Below are 15,388 nucleotides of genomic sequence, written 5' to 3'. Positions count from 1 at the left end.
GACTCCGAAGAAGCTCAAAGACAACCTCTTCCAGCGATAGACACACGTACAAAGAGCCCATCATGGCCTCCGTCGACCCCTTCGACTCGGCTCTGTAAGATCGCAGCGGCCCTGACCCCCTCAACGTCATGCATCAAAGCAAATCATCTCTAACCTCTGCCGCGTGTTCTCCCCGTCTAGCGACCTCCTCCGCCGCCTGAACCCGAAACACACGACCGACCACCTGAATGCAATCATTTCACTCGCACCGGATCTGACGGAGGACCTTCTCTCGTCCGTCGATCAACCCTTGACCGTTAAGCGCTGCAAGCAGACGGGCCGCGACTACCTCCTCTGCGACTACAACCGCGACGGCGACAGCTACCGCTCCCCATGGAGCAACCAGTTCGACCCGCCTCTGGACGAGGGCGGCGTTGGCGGCGTCGGTGCCGGCGGTAGCGAGGGCGCCGGCGAAGGCGCGATCCCGAGCGAGAGGGTCCGCAAGATGGAGGTCAAGGCCAATGAGGCGTTTGACGTGTACCGAGATCTGTACTACGAGGGTGGTGTGAGCAGCGTATACTTTTGGAACCTGGACGATGGATTCGCCGGCGTGGTTCTCTTGAAGAAATGTGCGTTTCTGCCTGTGATCAGGAATTGGATCTTTTTTTATATATATATTTTTTTAAGCTGACAAGACACCTCACAACCACAGCCGCGACCCCCGGCGGAAGCGCAGAGGGCGTATGGGACTCGATCCACGTCTTCGAAGCCATTGAGCGCGGCCGCACGACGCAGTACAAGCTCACCTCGACCGTCATCCTCTCGCTCTCCACCTCGACCAACGCCCTGGGCGACATGGACCTCAGCGGCAACATGACGCGGCAGGTTGAGCAGGAGCTCCCCGTCGACGGCGACGAGAGCCACATTGCCAACGTGGGACGGCTCGTCGAGGACATGGAGCTCAAGATGCGTAACCTGCTGCAGGAGGTCTACTTTGGCAAGGCCAAGGACGTCGTCGGCGACCTGCGGAGCGTGGGCAGCCTTAGCGAGGCTGGTAGGGACCGCGCGGCGCAGAGGGAGATTATCGGGAGCATGCAGAAGTGATGTGAACCCGTTCTGGTTCTCCTTGAGCTCATCAAAGGCTGTATCCTAGGAATTGGAGCTACGATTGATACCCCGCTCATGATATTGCGGGCATCGTGGTTGATGGTAGATGAGAGTAGCACGGGTGTGGCGCCGGATGTCGAGATCGGGTTGTACGGCTTGGCATTTTCCAAGCCGGGCTTTTCAATATCCCCCAAGATCGAGTTTCACTGTTTTGCGTCGTTGGCGTCGGTGGAGGAGAAAAAGGAAACGATCGCGCGCGCCTACATCTCTTGTCTTGAATCTCTAGATCCCTTGGCGGATGCATTTTTTTTCTCGCTCCGGCAGCAGGGCTGTAGCCCATCACTCCCGTCCACTCTTTTCTGAAGCAAGAACGAAACAGGCGATAGAGAAGAAAAAAAAAGACGGTATGGCTGTAATCCAAAATTACGTGTACCTCCTTGTCCTTGAGTGATCCATCTCACTGCAGCGTCCCTTTGCCTGATTCGGTTTTTTACTTGTATGGGTTTGGGGGAGAGAAGTTTGTCTCCGATGTTCGGCACGATTTGCGTTCGACAAGGCTCTGTTGGATCTCTGTATCACTGTGGCGCTTGAATGGACCATCACACCGGCTTCAAGACTTTTCGTCTCTTTGCCCTCTTTATGGTATACGCAAGTATACAAGTCCTTGGTTTTCGGATATGGTTTCTTCTGCATAGAGACATGCGTTGTAGACTCTGGACATATTTTCGGTCCATGTTGCGCGGCACCAGCACCGATTCGGCGTGTGTAGTCTCGTTTTTTTGGCCTGAAGATCTGATCACGGTTAATAGCAGCGCGCACTGGAACACAATTTGGGGACACGTTTGAGCTGGAAACGAGCAAATAAACCTCTGCAATATACGACGTGGGGGAAAGGCTCGATATCTTCAACGTTGAAAGTAGATGGCCATGTGTTCATGCGAAGACCTCAATCAACAGGTGAGGGTTTCTTCCTGGCCCCCTAGCAGCCATAAAGAAGGGAACCGGCTTCGTGGGCGGGACTTGGTTGGCATCAGCTCAAATCACAGCTCGGCACCGAGTGGACGCAATTGTTCGCAAGATCCCTCCTAAAGCCGGTCTGTTAACGCGACCAATGGACGGACAAGATAAGGTCGATGAACTTGACAAGGAGTGCAAATAGAGTAAGTAGGTAGGCTCACACGGCAAGCCACTCATGTAAGCTTTCGGCAAGATCTTCCAGCCTGCTCTAGTTCTGGCAGTTCTCGATCCTCAGCTATACTCTCACTTTTCAAGCGCCCCGCGAGGATCAAGAGACAATCTTCGGATAGGTAACTGTGAGTAAAGCGATCAAGTATGACACCGGTATGGTTCGCCTACATGCAGTAAGCTTAGTTGCGGCTAATTGCTTTGACGCAACAGGTTCCCTTGGCTATGCCCGCAAAGTGACAGGCCGGGAATCGATTCAACGATTATCGGGGAACGTAATGTGGACCGAAATCGTGAGAAACACCACTCAATAGCCTGGAAGCCGAATTCGCTTTACACAGAAGCCAGTCAGAGACTTGCCGAAGTAAAAGCAATGCCAACCTCGCGGCGATTGTAAGTGTGCCAGGAACGTGGTTGCATAATACTGCCCATACCGTAAACTATGCGTCAAGTTAGGACCGATAGTAGGGGTCCTACAAATGTTCGGATCAAATTGAGCCAGCGCTGACAGAGACTTCGTTGCCCATTCTGAGTCTGACTCTGACATTCGTTCTCGTTCTCAGAAGTAGGACACGCAATTGCACAAACAGATCCGATCAGCCAAAACCCCCGTAACCTACCTAGTGTGCCTAGCTGAAAGGTAAGCTCTAAAGCGAACCCGGTAACACTGGCATCGTCGGATTCACGCTGTATGTCCGGCTCGGTCTGTTTGAAGATGTGAGATACGCGGACCTTGATACTCAGCGAACACCGGGCTCCCCATCTCCTTTCGATAGGCTTCGGGGGCGCAGTCAGGATTTGTTTGATGACGAAGAGCATGAGTGTCGCACTGGGCGAATGATGCCCAACGTTGCCTGTCGAAGCTTAGGCGGTTAACGCGCCGACGCGGGAGCTGTCCATTCAAGGCGGGGGTTTGGTTTGCTAAGGAAGAGACCTGACAGAGTTGGCGGTTGCTGCATGGGTTGGTGCTGTGGAGCCCCCTTGGCTTGATGACGGACCTGCAACATCAATAGTTGGCTCTGGCTCTGTCTCTGGCGCCGAGGGCGGCTGGGTTCCTAGCTCCAACGTCGTTGGCGTTGGCGTTGGCGCTGGCGCTGGCGTCGACGCTGGTGTTCGTGCCTTGGTGGCGCATAACCAAGATGCCAAAGTCGATTATTTTGGGAAACACATGAAAGTGAGTACGGTGCCAGCCAATGTCTCTCGTGCCCTCGTTGATCTTCAGGGGCCTAGCTGATGTGAAAAGCGGCAAGATAAGGGTTGGTAATTTGGATAAATGGATTAGCACTCACTTTCGCCCGAAAAAGAAAGCATGCGTGCTCCGTTGCAGAACAGATCCCACAAGATTTCTAGAACATGCAGCAGATCTCCTCTAGGACTCCCCGCATGCAGGATGCAGGGAGATGCGAAACGCGAAAAGCCAAATGGCCGAAAGCTGAGCCCGAGCCCGAACCCGCTCGTGGAGCGCCGGTGCGAGTGCGGTTCACTGGTTAGTAGCCCCTTTTAAAGTTGAAGTACGGCGGCATGGCCCAGGCAAGAAGCACCCATCTGCGAAGAGCATCATGGAAGGCCCCTGAGCGGGAACGGGGCGGGATCCATGGGATGGACACTTCGCGCCGCTGGCGCTAGCCGGAAGCTTGGGACGCAAGGTAGCCAACAGGAACAGGAGAGCCAATAAGAAGTTTGTTTTTTTGCATCTCGCATTGGTCATTTCGTAATTTGTTTCCAACGAGATGGGCGTGTTACTCGAAATCGAGGCTGATGGTGAGACAAGATCTGTTGTATTACTGTCTTGACTTTAGGGGATGAGCTGTGGATAGCCGTGGTTCCTGGCCCGGGCCGGACAATAAGAAGAAAAGACGGAGGAGCCGGCCGGCAAGCAGGGCAAGCCGCGAGTGTTGAAGTGAGTGCGTGGGTGGAAGACCGGGAATAGCGGGAGGGAAATCGACAAGCTGCCATCGGGCATGGATTGTTCCCTGCTTTTTGGCGAAGATCTCGGTGGCACGGGAAGGGTTGGACACGATATCAGGCATGTGTTGGGAGAAACCTGAGTCGGAACGCAACAGAATCCGAGGCTGTCAAGAGACATTATTGGACAATAGAAGGCAATTAGGGCGCAGGATTGCACTGCGAGGGCACCGTGAGCGCGTACCTTGCATGGCCTTTTTTCCAACTAAGGGCACCGATGTCTCTCTTTGGCGAGTATAGGTATTCTGTCTCTGACGCATTGCACGCATGTCTCTGCCGGGTATTTGGGATTCGACGGAGCCAATAGATGCAAGAAAGTGTGACGACAATCACGACGACCAGGCTAAGAGGTGACGGGGATAGGCCCGGTTGAAGGCTCTGAGCAGCAGACAGACACAAGTTTCTTGTCTGGATTTCGATTTCCAGCAGTACGAATGTTCATTGATGAATGTGGCTGACCTCCCCCTCCCCTCTTGTGACGATAATTGATAGAGGATGCTTGTCGTCGCTCAACAGATGGTGGACGCCACGGGCATGGAGTGGACCGGGGGATATCTTGCTGCTGCAACGATGTGGGGTTTCTGAGCAAGCACGGGGCACTGTAAATTTCGCGACAAGGCGGCAAGCGGCAGACCGTCTTGGTGTCCAGCCCATGGCTCTCGAATCCCCATGGCATTGTTTATGTATGTGACCGAGTGAGAGCGGGGGGATGGCGAAGAAGCAGCTTGGCGAAGACGGTCGATATCGGATGAAGATGAGCATGCGATACCGGAGCTTTGGTCGTACAATCTAGTTAGTGGTCGGTGGTATTTCGCCCCTTGGAACGCTGGCTTACCTAGTGAGAGTGATATCGCGACCCTTCTCAGATAGTAGAGGCACGTTATCCGTACCAAAGTTCTTCATTCGGTAGGAAATCTAGCACGGCACTTGGGTATGACTGTGGATGTAGGGATACTAGGTGCTTGTATCGATTAAGATAAGAGCGCAGTAGCCGCCGCCAGAACATGTTCCTTTGGATCGGGGATTGGTTTCTTGGTGGATTACGCCGCAGCCAGGGTTCAGGGTGTTGGAAAAGGATGCTCTCTGGACTTTGGAGAAGGCAAAGGATCGCTAGCGTGTCAACGGAGTGACTCAGACGGAGCTGGCACGGCAGGCAGGACAATATGGGACATGTCAGCGAGCTGCGTAGATTGAAACTTGAGATGATGGCGGGAAGACACCGATGAGAGCAGCTGCGAGCTAAAGCTACCTTAGCTTACGCAGTATAGGTACTTAGAACAGGTAGGGACGTAGGTAAGCAAGGTGTGGCATGGTGGTGGTGGTGAGGTCAGCAGACAGGGGCTCGGGAATCCGGAGGAAAGAGCTGATGGGAGCAAATTTATGTGTTCTTGCTTGGTGAATACTGAATACACAGCCCCAGTAAGGTACCTTACGGAGACCAAGAAGTTAAGGAAAGAATGGACTAGGCGTTGGACCTGCCTGGACCTGAAGCTGGCGGAGAGCATGGAAGTGGCAGGAGTTGTCCCCGAGTTACCTAAGGTAGGTACCTACTCAAGTGAGAGAGGCAACAGCAGCCAAAGCACCTGGCAGGGTTCAGCTCTGTAAGTGTGAAGTTTGAAGCGGCATAAAGGCTCCACCGGCTATCCATCGGCAGCTTGATGAACGAGAGCCCTCTCGATTACAACAAGTGAGACTGTGAGTGCTTTGGTATGGTGAGGTAACTTGTGTGTGCGTGTACGTGTGTGTGTGTGTGCTGTCCCTGGGGATATTGTCATTTCCAAATCTCCTCTTTTCCTCCCACTTTCTTCGAGTCTTCATACTATGTGTGCAGTAGTAGGTAGGCCCCCCCAGTGCCCCCTCGTCCCTTGACCCGCTCTCCATTCGTTCCAACTTCCACGGCCCGCTCCAATATCCATCTAGCCCCCGTTTTGAATGACAGCACCATTGTATTGGAGGATCCTCCGTACTGGAGCTTGTTTTTGCTCTGTTTCGTCTCTTTTTTTATGCTGCTGCATCTCCGCTAAATTTTTTTGACTATTTTCTCCTTATTATTCTTATACTCGCACGGGAGGGAACACAAAAGAAGAAAAAGGGGAAAGGACCATGTGTTGTCTCAAGAGTTTTTTTTCCGTCGATTTCGTCTTTTTCCACGACGTGCGCAACGCTGCTGCTACCTTGACTTATGTGCTTTTCGATATCATTAGACGTAACCAACCAACTCGAATCTTTTACACTTGAACAACACATACACGCGCACACCTAGCTTACCATACCTTTCCTTTCCCTGCTTTAGACGCACAAACATACCATACTGCGTACCTTACACAAACACATATATACATATATAGGCGCACCCACGCACACCACCATTAAGCCTACAACCTCCTTTTTGTCATTATTACTCTTGCCCCCCTCGTCCGCTTCTCTCCTTCTTGTTCTTCCTCTCCTCCCTCTTTCTATTCCTCGTCACACCCCTCCGACTAGTCTCCCCGCCTCTGCCACCTGACCTCAATAACATTGACTGCCCTGCTATCCATAACTTGGACCTAATCAACGCCATCCGTCTGCCATCTTCGTTCGCCGCCCTCCCCAAGTCCTTCCCACAAACTATCCCGGTTGGACTGTCGCCCCCCCTCGAAGCCCCCCTGCCGAGCTTCGCCCGCATCCATCCCGCTGCACCGTGGTTTACACTAAACTCGCGCAATCCCGGTGCTGCAACTCTCGTTCCAGGGGGCCAGGGCAACTCACCCCTAACTCGACGGGAACCTGGACACCAGACGTCAACCCCGCCGTCCGTTACCCTCGCTGTCCTTGTCGTCCCTGCCCGTCAGAGGTACCTTTCCTCCCGCCTTGCCGCTGAGCGCCCAGTGCACCACCACCACAACCACGACCTCGAACCCCTCTGCCCCCAAACTCGTCAACCTGCGCTGCTCGTAATATCCTTTTCTTTCCGACGACACAACACCGCACACAAACGCACAACCACTCGACGACCGCCTCTGCCACCGAATCCCCCCTCCCCCTTCCCTTCACCATGGCCGAGAAACCCTCAGTCCTGATCATCGGGGGGCTGGGCTACATCGGTCGCTTCCTGGCCCGCTACATCCACGACAATGACCTCGCATCAGAGGTCCGCGTTGTCGACAAGGCCTTGCCCCAACTCGCATGGCTTGCTCCCGAATTCCAGGACGCCTGCGCCGGCAGCAAATTCATGCAGGCCGATGCAAGCAGAGAACGTAAGTCACCAGACCTAAACGACGACATGACCTGTTTTCTCCTTTTCTTTCCCGTTCACCGCCCTCCAACACTCATTCGTTCATGTCTCTTCTTCTTCTCGTCTCTTCTCTTCTCTGTAGCCCCTCCCCTCCCCCCTCTGTCTCTGGGGTCTCCAAAGCTACCAACCGACCCAACACCCCAAATAAATAACCAACTGTCATGTCCCTCTCGGCTAACGTTTCTTGCTTTTTCTTTGCCCTGTTGCAGAAGCCCTAGCAAAGATATTCGACCGCGCCGACGGCAAACAGTGGGACTACGTCTTCAATTGCGGCGGCGAGACGAGATATTCGCAAGAGGATGAGGTTTACAAGTTGCGCTCTCTCGGCCTGTCGCTTGCTGTTGGCAAGGAGGCGGCCAAGCGCAAGGTCAAGGCCTTCATCGAGCTCAGCACCGGCATGGTCTACAAGTCAGACTCGTCCCCAAGCAAAGAGGGTGACAAGTTGAAGCCTTGGAGCAAGATCGCGGTCTACAAGCTGCAGGCCGAGGAGGAGTTGGCCAAAATTGAGGGGTACGTATCCAAGGCGTCGCCACCAAGCGTTCCCAGAGCTCCCTTTACCTTGCGGGGCACATTATCGTGTATCGTTCCAAACTGACTCAACGACACTCTTTCTCTAGACTGAATCTCATCATTGTGCGTTTGGCACACGTCTACGGCCCGTACGCGTCGCAATGGGTCGCAACGGCACTTTGCATGGCCCGTGTCTACCAATACCTGGAGAGCGAAATGAAGTGGCTGTGGGACAAGGGCCTCCGACAGAACACGGTACACATTACAGATGCCGTACGAGCACTTTGGGATATCACGGCGTGGTACAGCAAAGGCCAGGACAAGTGGGATGTCAAGACCATGGGCAAGGTGCCCACGTTTAACGTTGTCGACAAGGGCATCACCACACAAGGCACCATGTCCGAGATTATTGGCGACATCTTCAAGATCGAAACGGGATTTCAGGGACAACTCATCAGCACATTTGCGCGCCTGAACATGGACAGCGTCGTCGACGACGTCAACGACGAGCTCATGGGACCATGGGCCGAACTGCTCGAGAAGGCGGGCATTGCGCGGCCGGGACCTCTTACGCCCTTCATGGAGAAGGAGCTGTTGAAAGATACGGACCTGAGCATGGACGGTAACCGCTTAGAACAGGTTGTCGGCTTCCAGTACGAAAAGCCCAAGTTGACCAAGGAATTGGTCGAGGAGGTGATTGAGAGCTACAAGACGATGAACTGGTGGCCGTGACGGTCACGGACGGACGGAAACGGATTAGAAGCATAAAACGGCGTGCGGATGACGATTTTCGGCCTGGACTCATCTGAATCGAAGAACGGGGAAGGATACCAGCGCAGGCGCGGGCGCGGGTTGCGGAACCGAGAAGGGGGAAGCGAGAGAGACAGCGAGAGCGCGCCGTGATATCAGTCGAATCGTTTGTTTGGAAACTCCACTGCGTGCGAGCAGCATTCAGTAGCCGATGGCGGGGAGTGCCGGGGAGTGCCGGGGCATTTGTATAACCAAGATATCCTTTTCCTTTTATTACTCTTCGTAGCTCCGGCCATGTATATTGGCACCATTTTTGAAGGCAGTAATCCACGACGAAATTAGGCCAAAATAAATAAATAAATGGAGCGCGCATATTCTCGAAGCATGATGAAAGAAAGGGAGCTGTACCTGAGCTGTCACAGGCAGGGGTTTGCCTGCTGGCATCTTCTTGAAACAGCAAAGAGCTCTCACGTGTGGTTTTCCGCGGGCGGGAACGTCGCGAACGGTCACCTCTTGGCCCCGTGGGAGCTGGGATTCTCCTGCCTGCGTGACTGGCTTCTTTGGAGCTTGGCCCCGCCGCAACAATGTGTCTCCCTCATCGCTGCGGCGCCACTTGCCATCTTGAAGAATCGAAGACTTGAAGCTTCGTTCACCGGCCGGACCCATTTCTGACGCAGGAATCATCCTAGTCAGGCACCGGAAATTCTCGAGACGATTCGTCGAATAGACGAGTTTTATTCGGATGCCTCTCATTGCGCTTCGATTCGCTCGCTTGTGTGACGGATGCTAAAACACATCGTTCCCCGATGGTCGGTTCAGGGTCTGGTTCAGAAACCCGGAGCGAGGATCAAGGAGCCAGAGACAAGCTTGGTCGACGTCGACGTTGACGTTGGTCGGCTGGCACTACTGTGCGAGTTGTCAAATGAATGTCTGCAGTTTCCCAAGCTGATGCAGAGAGCCGCTGACGGGATGCTGTCGTGCGATGAGGCAACCGAGACGGGTAGAGGTGGTACCAGCTAGTCGACAACCGAGTCCACTGCTGAGTGCTCTGAGATGCTGAGATTGACATGATGGCTTGAGCCAGACTTGTGGAAGGTTTTATGGAGATGAACCCCACGAACGGAGAGAGGGAGCCTGAGCTGGAAAAAGAATGCAGCTCGCTCGGTTGGCCCCGTCCCAATCCACCACCACGGGCAATACTAAGCGTCCGTCCCGCACATGCTTCGGACTGAAAAGGCCGAGTGTGACCAAAAGTCTGCCGAAGCCGTGGGTTGGCATCTCCCGCCTGATCGCCCGAGACGGGATGGAGAGTTTGGGGGGACCGAGTTCGTGATTGGCGTCGTGTCATTGGCAGAGATTGGCGGAGTAGAAGGGGAGAGAAGGTGTCGGTGTATGCGACATTGCTGTTCGGATACAAGCGTCAAGCAGTGTCGAAGCTCTCAGACGAATTGTGCGCCTGTGAGCTGTTGTCTGTCCCTGCGTCTGTCTGCTTTACCCGTCATGCATATGCCCGCCATGAATTGCTTTAGGTAATGACCCTTGCCGGCCCTACATCGTGAAGACCGTGCAAAAGGCCCCTTGGGTCTTTTCTTCTTCTTTTTCTTCTGCCCTTTAGCGCTGCCTCGAGCCTCAGAAGCTGCGGCGTCCATTCGCCTCTGGGTTTGTCCTTTCTTGGCTGCCTGATTGGGAACTTGAGAAGTGACACTCAGGGTGCACGTGGGACTGGAACGAGCATCGTCGAGGATGGTGTTCTAGTCGTCATGAAGAACGGTTGTTCGGATTGCTACGTTCCCCGTACTATCTCCAGATGGACGCAACGCAGACCGGGCTAGGCGGCCAGATTGGGGTTGTGAGTGTCGGTCTGGTTGCTATCATTGGCCGTTTGTTTCGCGCAGGCCCAGGTGGTATGCTGGCATGCCCAGATTCGGGGAGTTAAGAGGAGGATTAAACTGCTGACAGGAGTGTAGAGTTCTGGGGGTGGGAGGTTGCAGTCTGCAGAGAAGGGTGTGTATGCGGTCATGATCTCACGCGCGATCCCTTTTCGAGATAGGTTGGCAGGGTCTGGGGTAAACGTAAGGGTGTGGAGGTTGTCTCGCGAGCCTCGGCCCCGACATCTGAGCGGTCGCAGAATGTTCGTGTGATAATAGAGAGCTGTCCTTATTCGGGGCTGGCTGGGCGATTGCGAAGGTGAGAGTGAGAGAGAGCGAGAGCTTCTTCTCTTCATGTGAAAGCCGTGGCAGTGGCAGTGTCAGTGTGGGGAGGGATACTTCCCCGCCCCGCTTGTAAGGTAATGAAGGTAAGTACCCACGCAGGTGATAGAGAAATTGGCCGGTCTTCTGAGCATCGAGGTACCTTACACCGTAGGTACCTTCCAACTCCAATCCGTATGTACTAGGTAGGTAGGTACTCGGTCCCGCGGTAGGCACCTGGTGAGCTTGTTCCTGACTTGACCTGACTGGAAAGAGCTGATACCGGACCAGGCGGCGTATAAGAAGGCGGCGACGGATTGGACGCCTTCCATCTGGAGTCAAATTCCACGTCACCTTTGTTGCTCGGCCCAGCTTGTTCATTCCCATCCTCTAATTCATTCTACCGCCAGTTTGCGAACAAAAGAAGAAGGTGGCTTACCTGAAACAGAGTTTGTGCCTGCTTTGAGTAACGACTTTGGCTTGACGACATTTCACCTTTGCAAACTGGGCCTACCTACATTTACGTATCTCACCTCTGCGGGCCCGTTGACATTTTGTTCCCGTTGCAACCCTCCCGACCACCGACCCAAGGTACTTTACCACCGCCACCACCACACCTTTACCTCCTATTCTACTCGTTGAAGCTCAACAAAGCTTGAGGATATAAAACACCGAATACTTCTTCGGCCAATCTTCGTCGCAACACATTCCAAACGCATCCACACAACACATCGCATCACAATGGCTGCTCCTGCTACAAAGACGATCGCCGACCTCAACGGCAAGTGGGTCATGGTACGTTCACCCATGTTCTGGATACTTTAGCACCACCAAGGAGCAGAGATGCGCGCAAGGAAAGAAAACTGACAACGCCAATAGAACAAGACCCTCTCCGATTCTCCGGAGCCTGCTCTCGCCCTCCAGGGCATCGGTTGGATGACCCGCAAGGCTGTCGGCCTCGCCACTGTCACCCTCGACGTCAAGCAGTACACCGCTCCTCCCTCCCCTCCCGGCACCGGCACTGAGCCCGTCACCCACTTCGATATCGACCAATTCGCCACGGCCGGCCTCAAGGGCACCACAGAGAAGCGCTGTGTCGACAATGAGTGGCGTGAGCATTCCGACTGGATGTTCGGCAGCGTCCGTGGCCAGAGCCGCTGGATGACCCTCGCCGAGATTGAGGATGAGTTCCTCAAGAAGGGCTGGCTCGAGGGCGACGCCGAGGCCACCGGTCCCGATGGCAAGGCTCACCTCTACAGCCACGTCGAGAGCATCGACAACGGCTGGACTGCTTCCCAGATCTGGGGCTTCCAGACCGTCGAGGGCGAGAGACGCTACACTCGCAACGTCCTCGTTCAGAAGGGCGGCAAGAGAGTCGAGATCCGCCTTGTTTACGACTACCTTCCTTAATCTTGACGCACGCGGCGTTTTCTGGGAAATTCTGGCATTGGGGTTGGATGATGGGACCGATTCTACCACACACGAAGCATGGCTACTACTACACGCACTTGCAGGGCGTCTAACGCCGTTATGCTCATGGGCTATGATAGATAGCACAGCGAAGAGTAGACTTTGAGAGCATGAATATCAACTGAACCCGTCTGAAAAACTCCTGTTCCGTGGATGCTCATTTGTAAAAAAGATATACGTGATGACAAGGGAGTGCAATGTTGAATCGTCTGCCTGTGTACCAGTCATTGTCCCAATGCTTCCATCCGCTTCAACATGCGAACCACCAACGCCTGAGTTGATGCAGCCAACCGTCTCATCTACCATGTTTCGTCGTGCCATAGATTCATTACGACCGTTGGATGATCGTCGCCATCCCAGTTCTCTGGATATAACACTGCTCGGCCAAAACCTCTCACTCTTGATCCGTCCTCGACAAGCGCACACTCACGCCGGTCTCCTCTTGACAAACTCCTCGAGATCCTGCACCGTCGCGACGCCGAGCACGAAACGCCGCTTCTCGTCAGTGATGACAGCAAAGTGGCTCTTCTTCGCCTCGACGCCGTCTCCGGCGAAGAAGGCCTCGAGCTCCTCGAGGGGTGTCTGCATGGTGATGACGCGGTAGGTGCGGCCCTTACGCTGGAAGCGGACCATGGCCTTGGAGAGGGGGTCCTCGGGCTTAACCTTGCCGGCGTCGAGGAGGGCCTGGAGGTGGGGGATGGCGAGATAGCCGACGAGGGCGCGGTGGGCGTCGACGACGGTCAGGTGGGTGTAGTCGCGCTCAAAGGCGGAGATGAGGGCGTGGGAGATGGGGTCGGTCGGCGTCAGGGAGAGGGCGGCGGGGGGGTCGATGTCTTCTACTGTGGCCTGGATGATGAGGAGGGCAGGAGTTAGTCACTGGCTGAGAAGGTTTCGTGGTCTGTGGTTTGAGGGACAAGTGGGAGAAGCGGGATTTGGTTCGAGGGGATGTTCACGTACACCGCGATAACGGGAAGACCATTTTGAGACGAAGGGACTGGAGGTTTCGCTGGTTTGCGACATAGGTGCCGCCGCGGCGGGAGTGGAAGCCAAAGCCGCCATTGTTGGGAATTGAAGGGACTTTCCGGGCCTCGAGTGAGCACTTGTCACAATAACAGTCGACCGTCGAGGCAGAGTGGGTATCGTTTAATCGTGGTTGGTGGTGGTCGCTCGCGCAGCTGCGTTGGAAATGATATCAATTATCGCGGGGTTCTTTGGAGGGAGGGAGGGGCGGTGTCGACATCGACAGGGCTGAAAGATTTGGCGGTAAGGTACGGGAAAACGCCACAGTTGAAAGTCGGGCGGTGTCTCGGATTTGCTCACAGACGCGCGCGCCGGGGGCGGCTGCCCGCCATTGCGAATTTGCATGTCGGGGGGTGGGATCCCAACACGGTCCACTTGCGCCTGGTATCCATCCGCAAATTGTTAAGGTTTCGCTGAAGCTGCCTGCCGCCGTTCCTTCACCGACCTTGGGGGTTCCACAGCGGGGTGTTGCTGCTGAAGAGTCACCAAAAGCCACGGGAGCGATCGGGTTGAGTATCACGGATCAGTCCGCTGGTAGAATATCTCGCGAAGTCGAAACAAGGAATACCAGATTAGACCTACCATTTCGAGAATGAGGCCCATAGAATTCCGGTCATCTGCTCGCTGAAATTTTCCCGTCGCGCGCATCGAGAATGAAAAAGTCATTCTAAAATCCCTCGACGGAAGTTCTTACGATCGCGGTCAGCCTGGATGCTTTAGTGTAGTTTCACAGCAATTTCCTATTTGGGCCATCGGCTCTGTCACGGTCAGTTTGCAATGTATCGCCATTTCCTTCTCTCCGTCGTTTACCACAGACTACATGAAGCAGAATCAAGGGTAAAAGAGAGATCAAAGGGGTTTAAATTGTACTTAATTATAAAATCTGATTGGAGAATGATTGATGGACAAGAGTATAGGAAAATGCAGCCGGGAGACGAAACAGCGAAATCACGGCGAAGCTCCGCAAAATCCGGGGATAAGCGCGGGCCATTTCGCGATAACACGGGAGCTTTCCCTCTCGTCGTATTTGGTCGCATGCCGGTGCCCCACTCAAGCTACCTTACTCCTGCTCTAGGTAGTACACAGTACAGCACCTCCCACAGCTCTGCATCAGAGTCGAGACCTCCCCTTCTGAGGTGTGATGTCACCCATACCCTCCCAACACCTTCCGCCGCAGCTGTCGGTCACTGGCGCGTAAGCTCTACCCAAGTCCAGGCGACATTGTACAGCAAACTATTGATGAGGTCGAGGTACCCGCGACATGGACGTGACCGAAATCTCCGAACCGACCCCTTCCTTCTCTCACCTCCTGGGCCTTCTTCTAGAGGCAATCACTGCCTACCTCCTCTTAGAGCCCCGTTCCTTCCTGAGCTATCCTGTCCATCCACTCATCAGCGCCGGCGCCCCCTTTCCCCCAATTATATTCGCATGATAATAAACCTGCTTCTGACCTCTCTCTCTCGTCCTGGCTTCTTCCTCTTCCTGTGTATGCGTATTTGCGACGACTTCACTCGCAACCTTCTCCTCTTCCTCTGCTTCCGCATTCTCGAGAAGTAACCAGCTCTCGACTCTCAAGGTGCTGTCACTCATACGCCGGAAACGGTCATTTGTGTCGCGCGACTGACGTTGCACCTGTTCTCCTCTTACTGTTCTTTGAGCTGGAAACCCCTCTCAGCTCGCTCTTTTGGTGAGTAGAGGTCTTCAACTTCTTTTGTCTACTCTCTTCAACATCGCGTCATATTCTCCCATTGCCGGTGTCGCCCGTCTCCTTCGAGCTCGAGCTTCCATTGCCAAAATCAATTACGCGCTCATACCGTCTCTCGAGCTTATCGCAGGGGTATGATCGTCCTTTACCTTACCTCCCGACTAACTTCATTAGCCAGATATCCTTGCAGAAGAAATCCCACATCATCCAACCCTCCCGGTCCAGACAAATTGC

At 54.3% G+C, this 15,388-nt stretch overlaps 9 protein-coding genes across 9 annotated transcripts; 5 read left to right on the top strand and 4 right to left on the bottom strand.

Annotated features, from left to right (window-relative positions):
• Window positions 1-62: 62 nt before the first annotated feature.
• On the top strand, window positions 63-1,083 carry CCOS01_04537 (F-actin capping protein; the record flags this gene model as incomplete). Its single annotated transcript, XM_060452718.1, has 3 exons — window positions 63-94; window positions 181-608; window positions 692-1,083. The coding sequence occupies 3 exons, from the start codon at window positions 63-65 to the stop codon at window positions 1,081-1,083; spliced, it is 852 nt and encodes a 283-aa protein (XP_060316676.1).
• A 2,025-nt stretch (window positions 1,084-3,108) lies between these two features.
• Window positions 3,109-3,946, top strand: CCOS01_04535 (uncharacterized protein; the record flags this gene model as incomplete). Its single annotated transcript, XM_060452716.1, has 4 exons — window positions 3,109-3,127; window positions 3,285-3,445; window positions 3,622-3,740; window positions 3,802-3,946. The coding sequence occupies 4 exons, from the start codon at window positions 3,109-3,111 to the stop codon at window positions 3,944-3,946; spliced, it is 444 nt and encodes a 147-aa protein (XP_060316674.1).
• CCOS01_04536 (uncharacterized protein) lies at window positions 3,278-3,582 on the bottom strand (the record flags this gene model as incomplete). The annotated part of the gene is made up of 2 exons (XM_060452717.1): window positions 3,278-3,501; window positions 3,561-3,582. 2 exons carry the CDS (start codon window positions 3,580-3,582, stop codon window positions 3,278-3,280), a joined length of 246 nt encoding a protein of 81 aa, XP_060316675.1.
• A 120-nt stretch (window positions 3,947-4,066) lies between the features above and the next one.
• On the bottom strand, window positions 4,067-4,357 carry CCOS01_04534 (uncharacterized protein; the record flags this gene model as incomplete). The annotated part of the gene is made up of 1 exon (XM_060452715.1): window positions 4,067-4,357. The coding sequence occupies one exon, from the start codon at window positions 4,355-4,357 to the stop codon at window positions 4,067-4,069; it is 291 nt and encodes a 96-aa protein (XP_060316673.1).
• A 2,913-nt stretch (window positions 4,358-7,270) lies between these two features.
• On the top strand, window positions 7,271-8,752 carry CCOS01_04533 (NAD dependent epimerase/dehydratase; the record flags this gene model as incomplete). Its single annotated transcript, XM_060452714.1, has 3 exons — window positions 7,271-7,472; window positions 7,720-8,020; window positions 8,128-8,752. 3 exons carry the CDS (start codon window positions 7,271-7,273, stop codon window positions 8,750-8,752), a joined length of 1,128 nt encoding a protein of 375 aa, XP_060316672.1.
• Window positions 8,753-9,043: 291 nt separating this feature from the next.
• On the bottom strand, window positions 9,044-9,523 carry CCOS01_04532 (uncharacterized protein; the record flags this gene model as incomplete). Its single annotated transcript, XM_060452713.1, has 2 exons — window positions 9,044-9,183; window positions 9,226-9,523. The coding sequence occupies 2 exons, from the start codon at window positions 9,521-9,523 to the stop codon at window positions 9,044-9,046; spliced, it is 438 nt and encodes a 145-aa protein (XP_060316671.1).
• Window positions 9,524-11,700: 2,177 nt separating this feature from the next.
• On the top strand, window positions 11,701-12,369 carry CCOS01_04531 (uncharacterized protein; the record flags this gene model as incomplete). The annotated part of the gene is made up of 2 exons (XM_060452712.1): window positions 11,701-11,754; window positions 11,839-12,369. The coding sequence occupies 2 exons, from the start codon at window positions 11,701-11,703 to the stop codon at window positions 12,367-12,369; spliced, it is 585 nt and encodes a 194-aa protein (XP_060316670.1).
• Window positions 12,370-12,855: 486 nt separating this feature from the next.
• Window positions 12,856-13,488, bottom strand: CCOS01_04530 (uncharacterized protein; the record flags this gene model as incomplete). The annotated part of the gene is made up of 2 exons (XM_060452711.1): window positions 12,856-13,275; window positions 13,387-13,488. 2 exons carry the CDS (start codon window positions 13,486-13,488, stop codon window positions 12,856-12,858), a joined length of 522 nt encoding a protein of 173 aa, XP_060316669.1.
• A 1,222-nt stretch (window positions 13,489-14,710) lies between these two features.
• CCOS01_04529 (uncharacterized protein) lies at window positions 14,711-14,881 on the top strand (the record flags this gene model as incomplete). The annotated part of the gene is made up of 1 exon (XM_060452710.1): window positions 14,711-14,881. One exon carries the CDS (start codon window positions 14,711-14,713, stop codon window positions 14,879-14,881), a length of 171 nt encoding a protein of 56 aa, XP_060316668.1.
• Between the last annotated feature and the right edge of the window lie 507 nt (window positions 14,882-15,388).

This window comes from Colletotrichum costaricense, assembly GCF_030867565.1.
Source record: "Colletotrichum costaricense strain IMI 309622 chromosome Unknown Scaffold_4.1, whole genome shotgun sequence".
NCBI classification, from domain to species: domain Eukaryota; kingdom Fungi; phylum Ascomycota; class Sordariomycetes; order Glomerellales; family Glomerellaceae; genus Colletotrichum; species Colletotrichum costaricense.
Note: the sequence above shows the minus strand (reverse complement) of the source record. Positions and strands in the feature narration are given on the sequence as shown.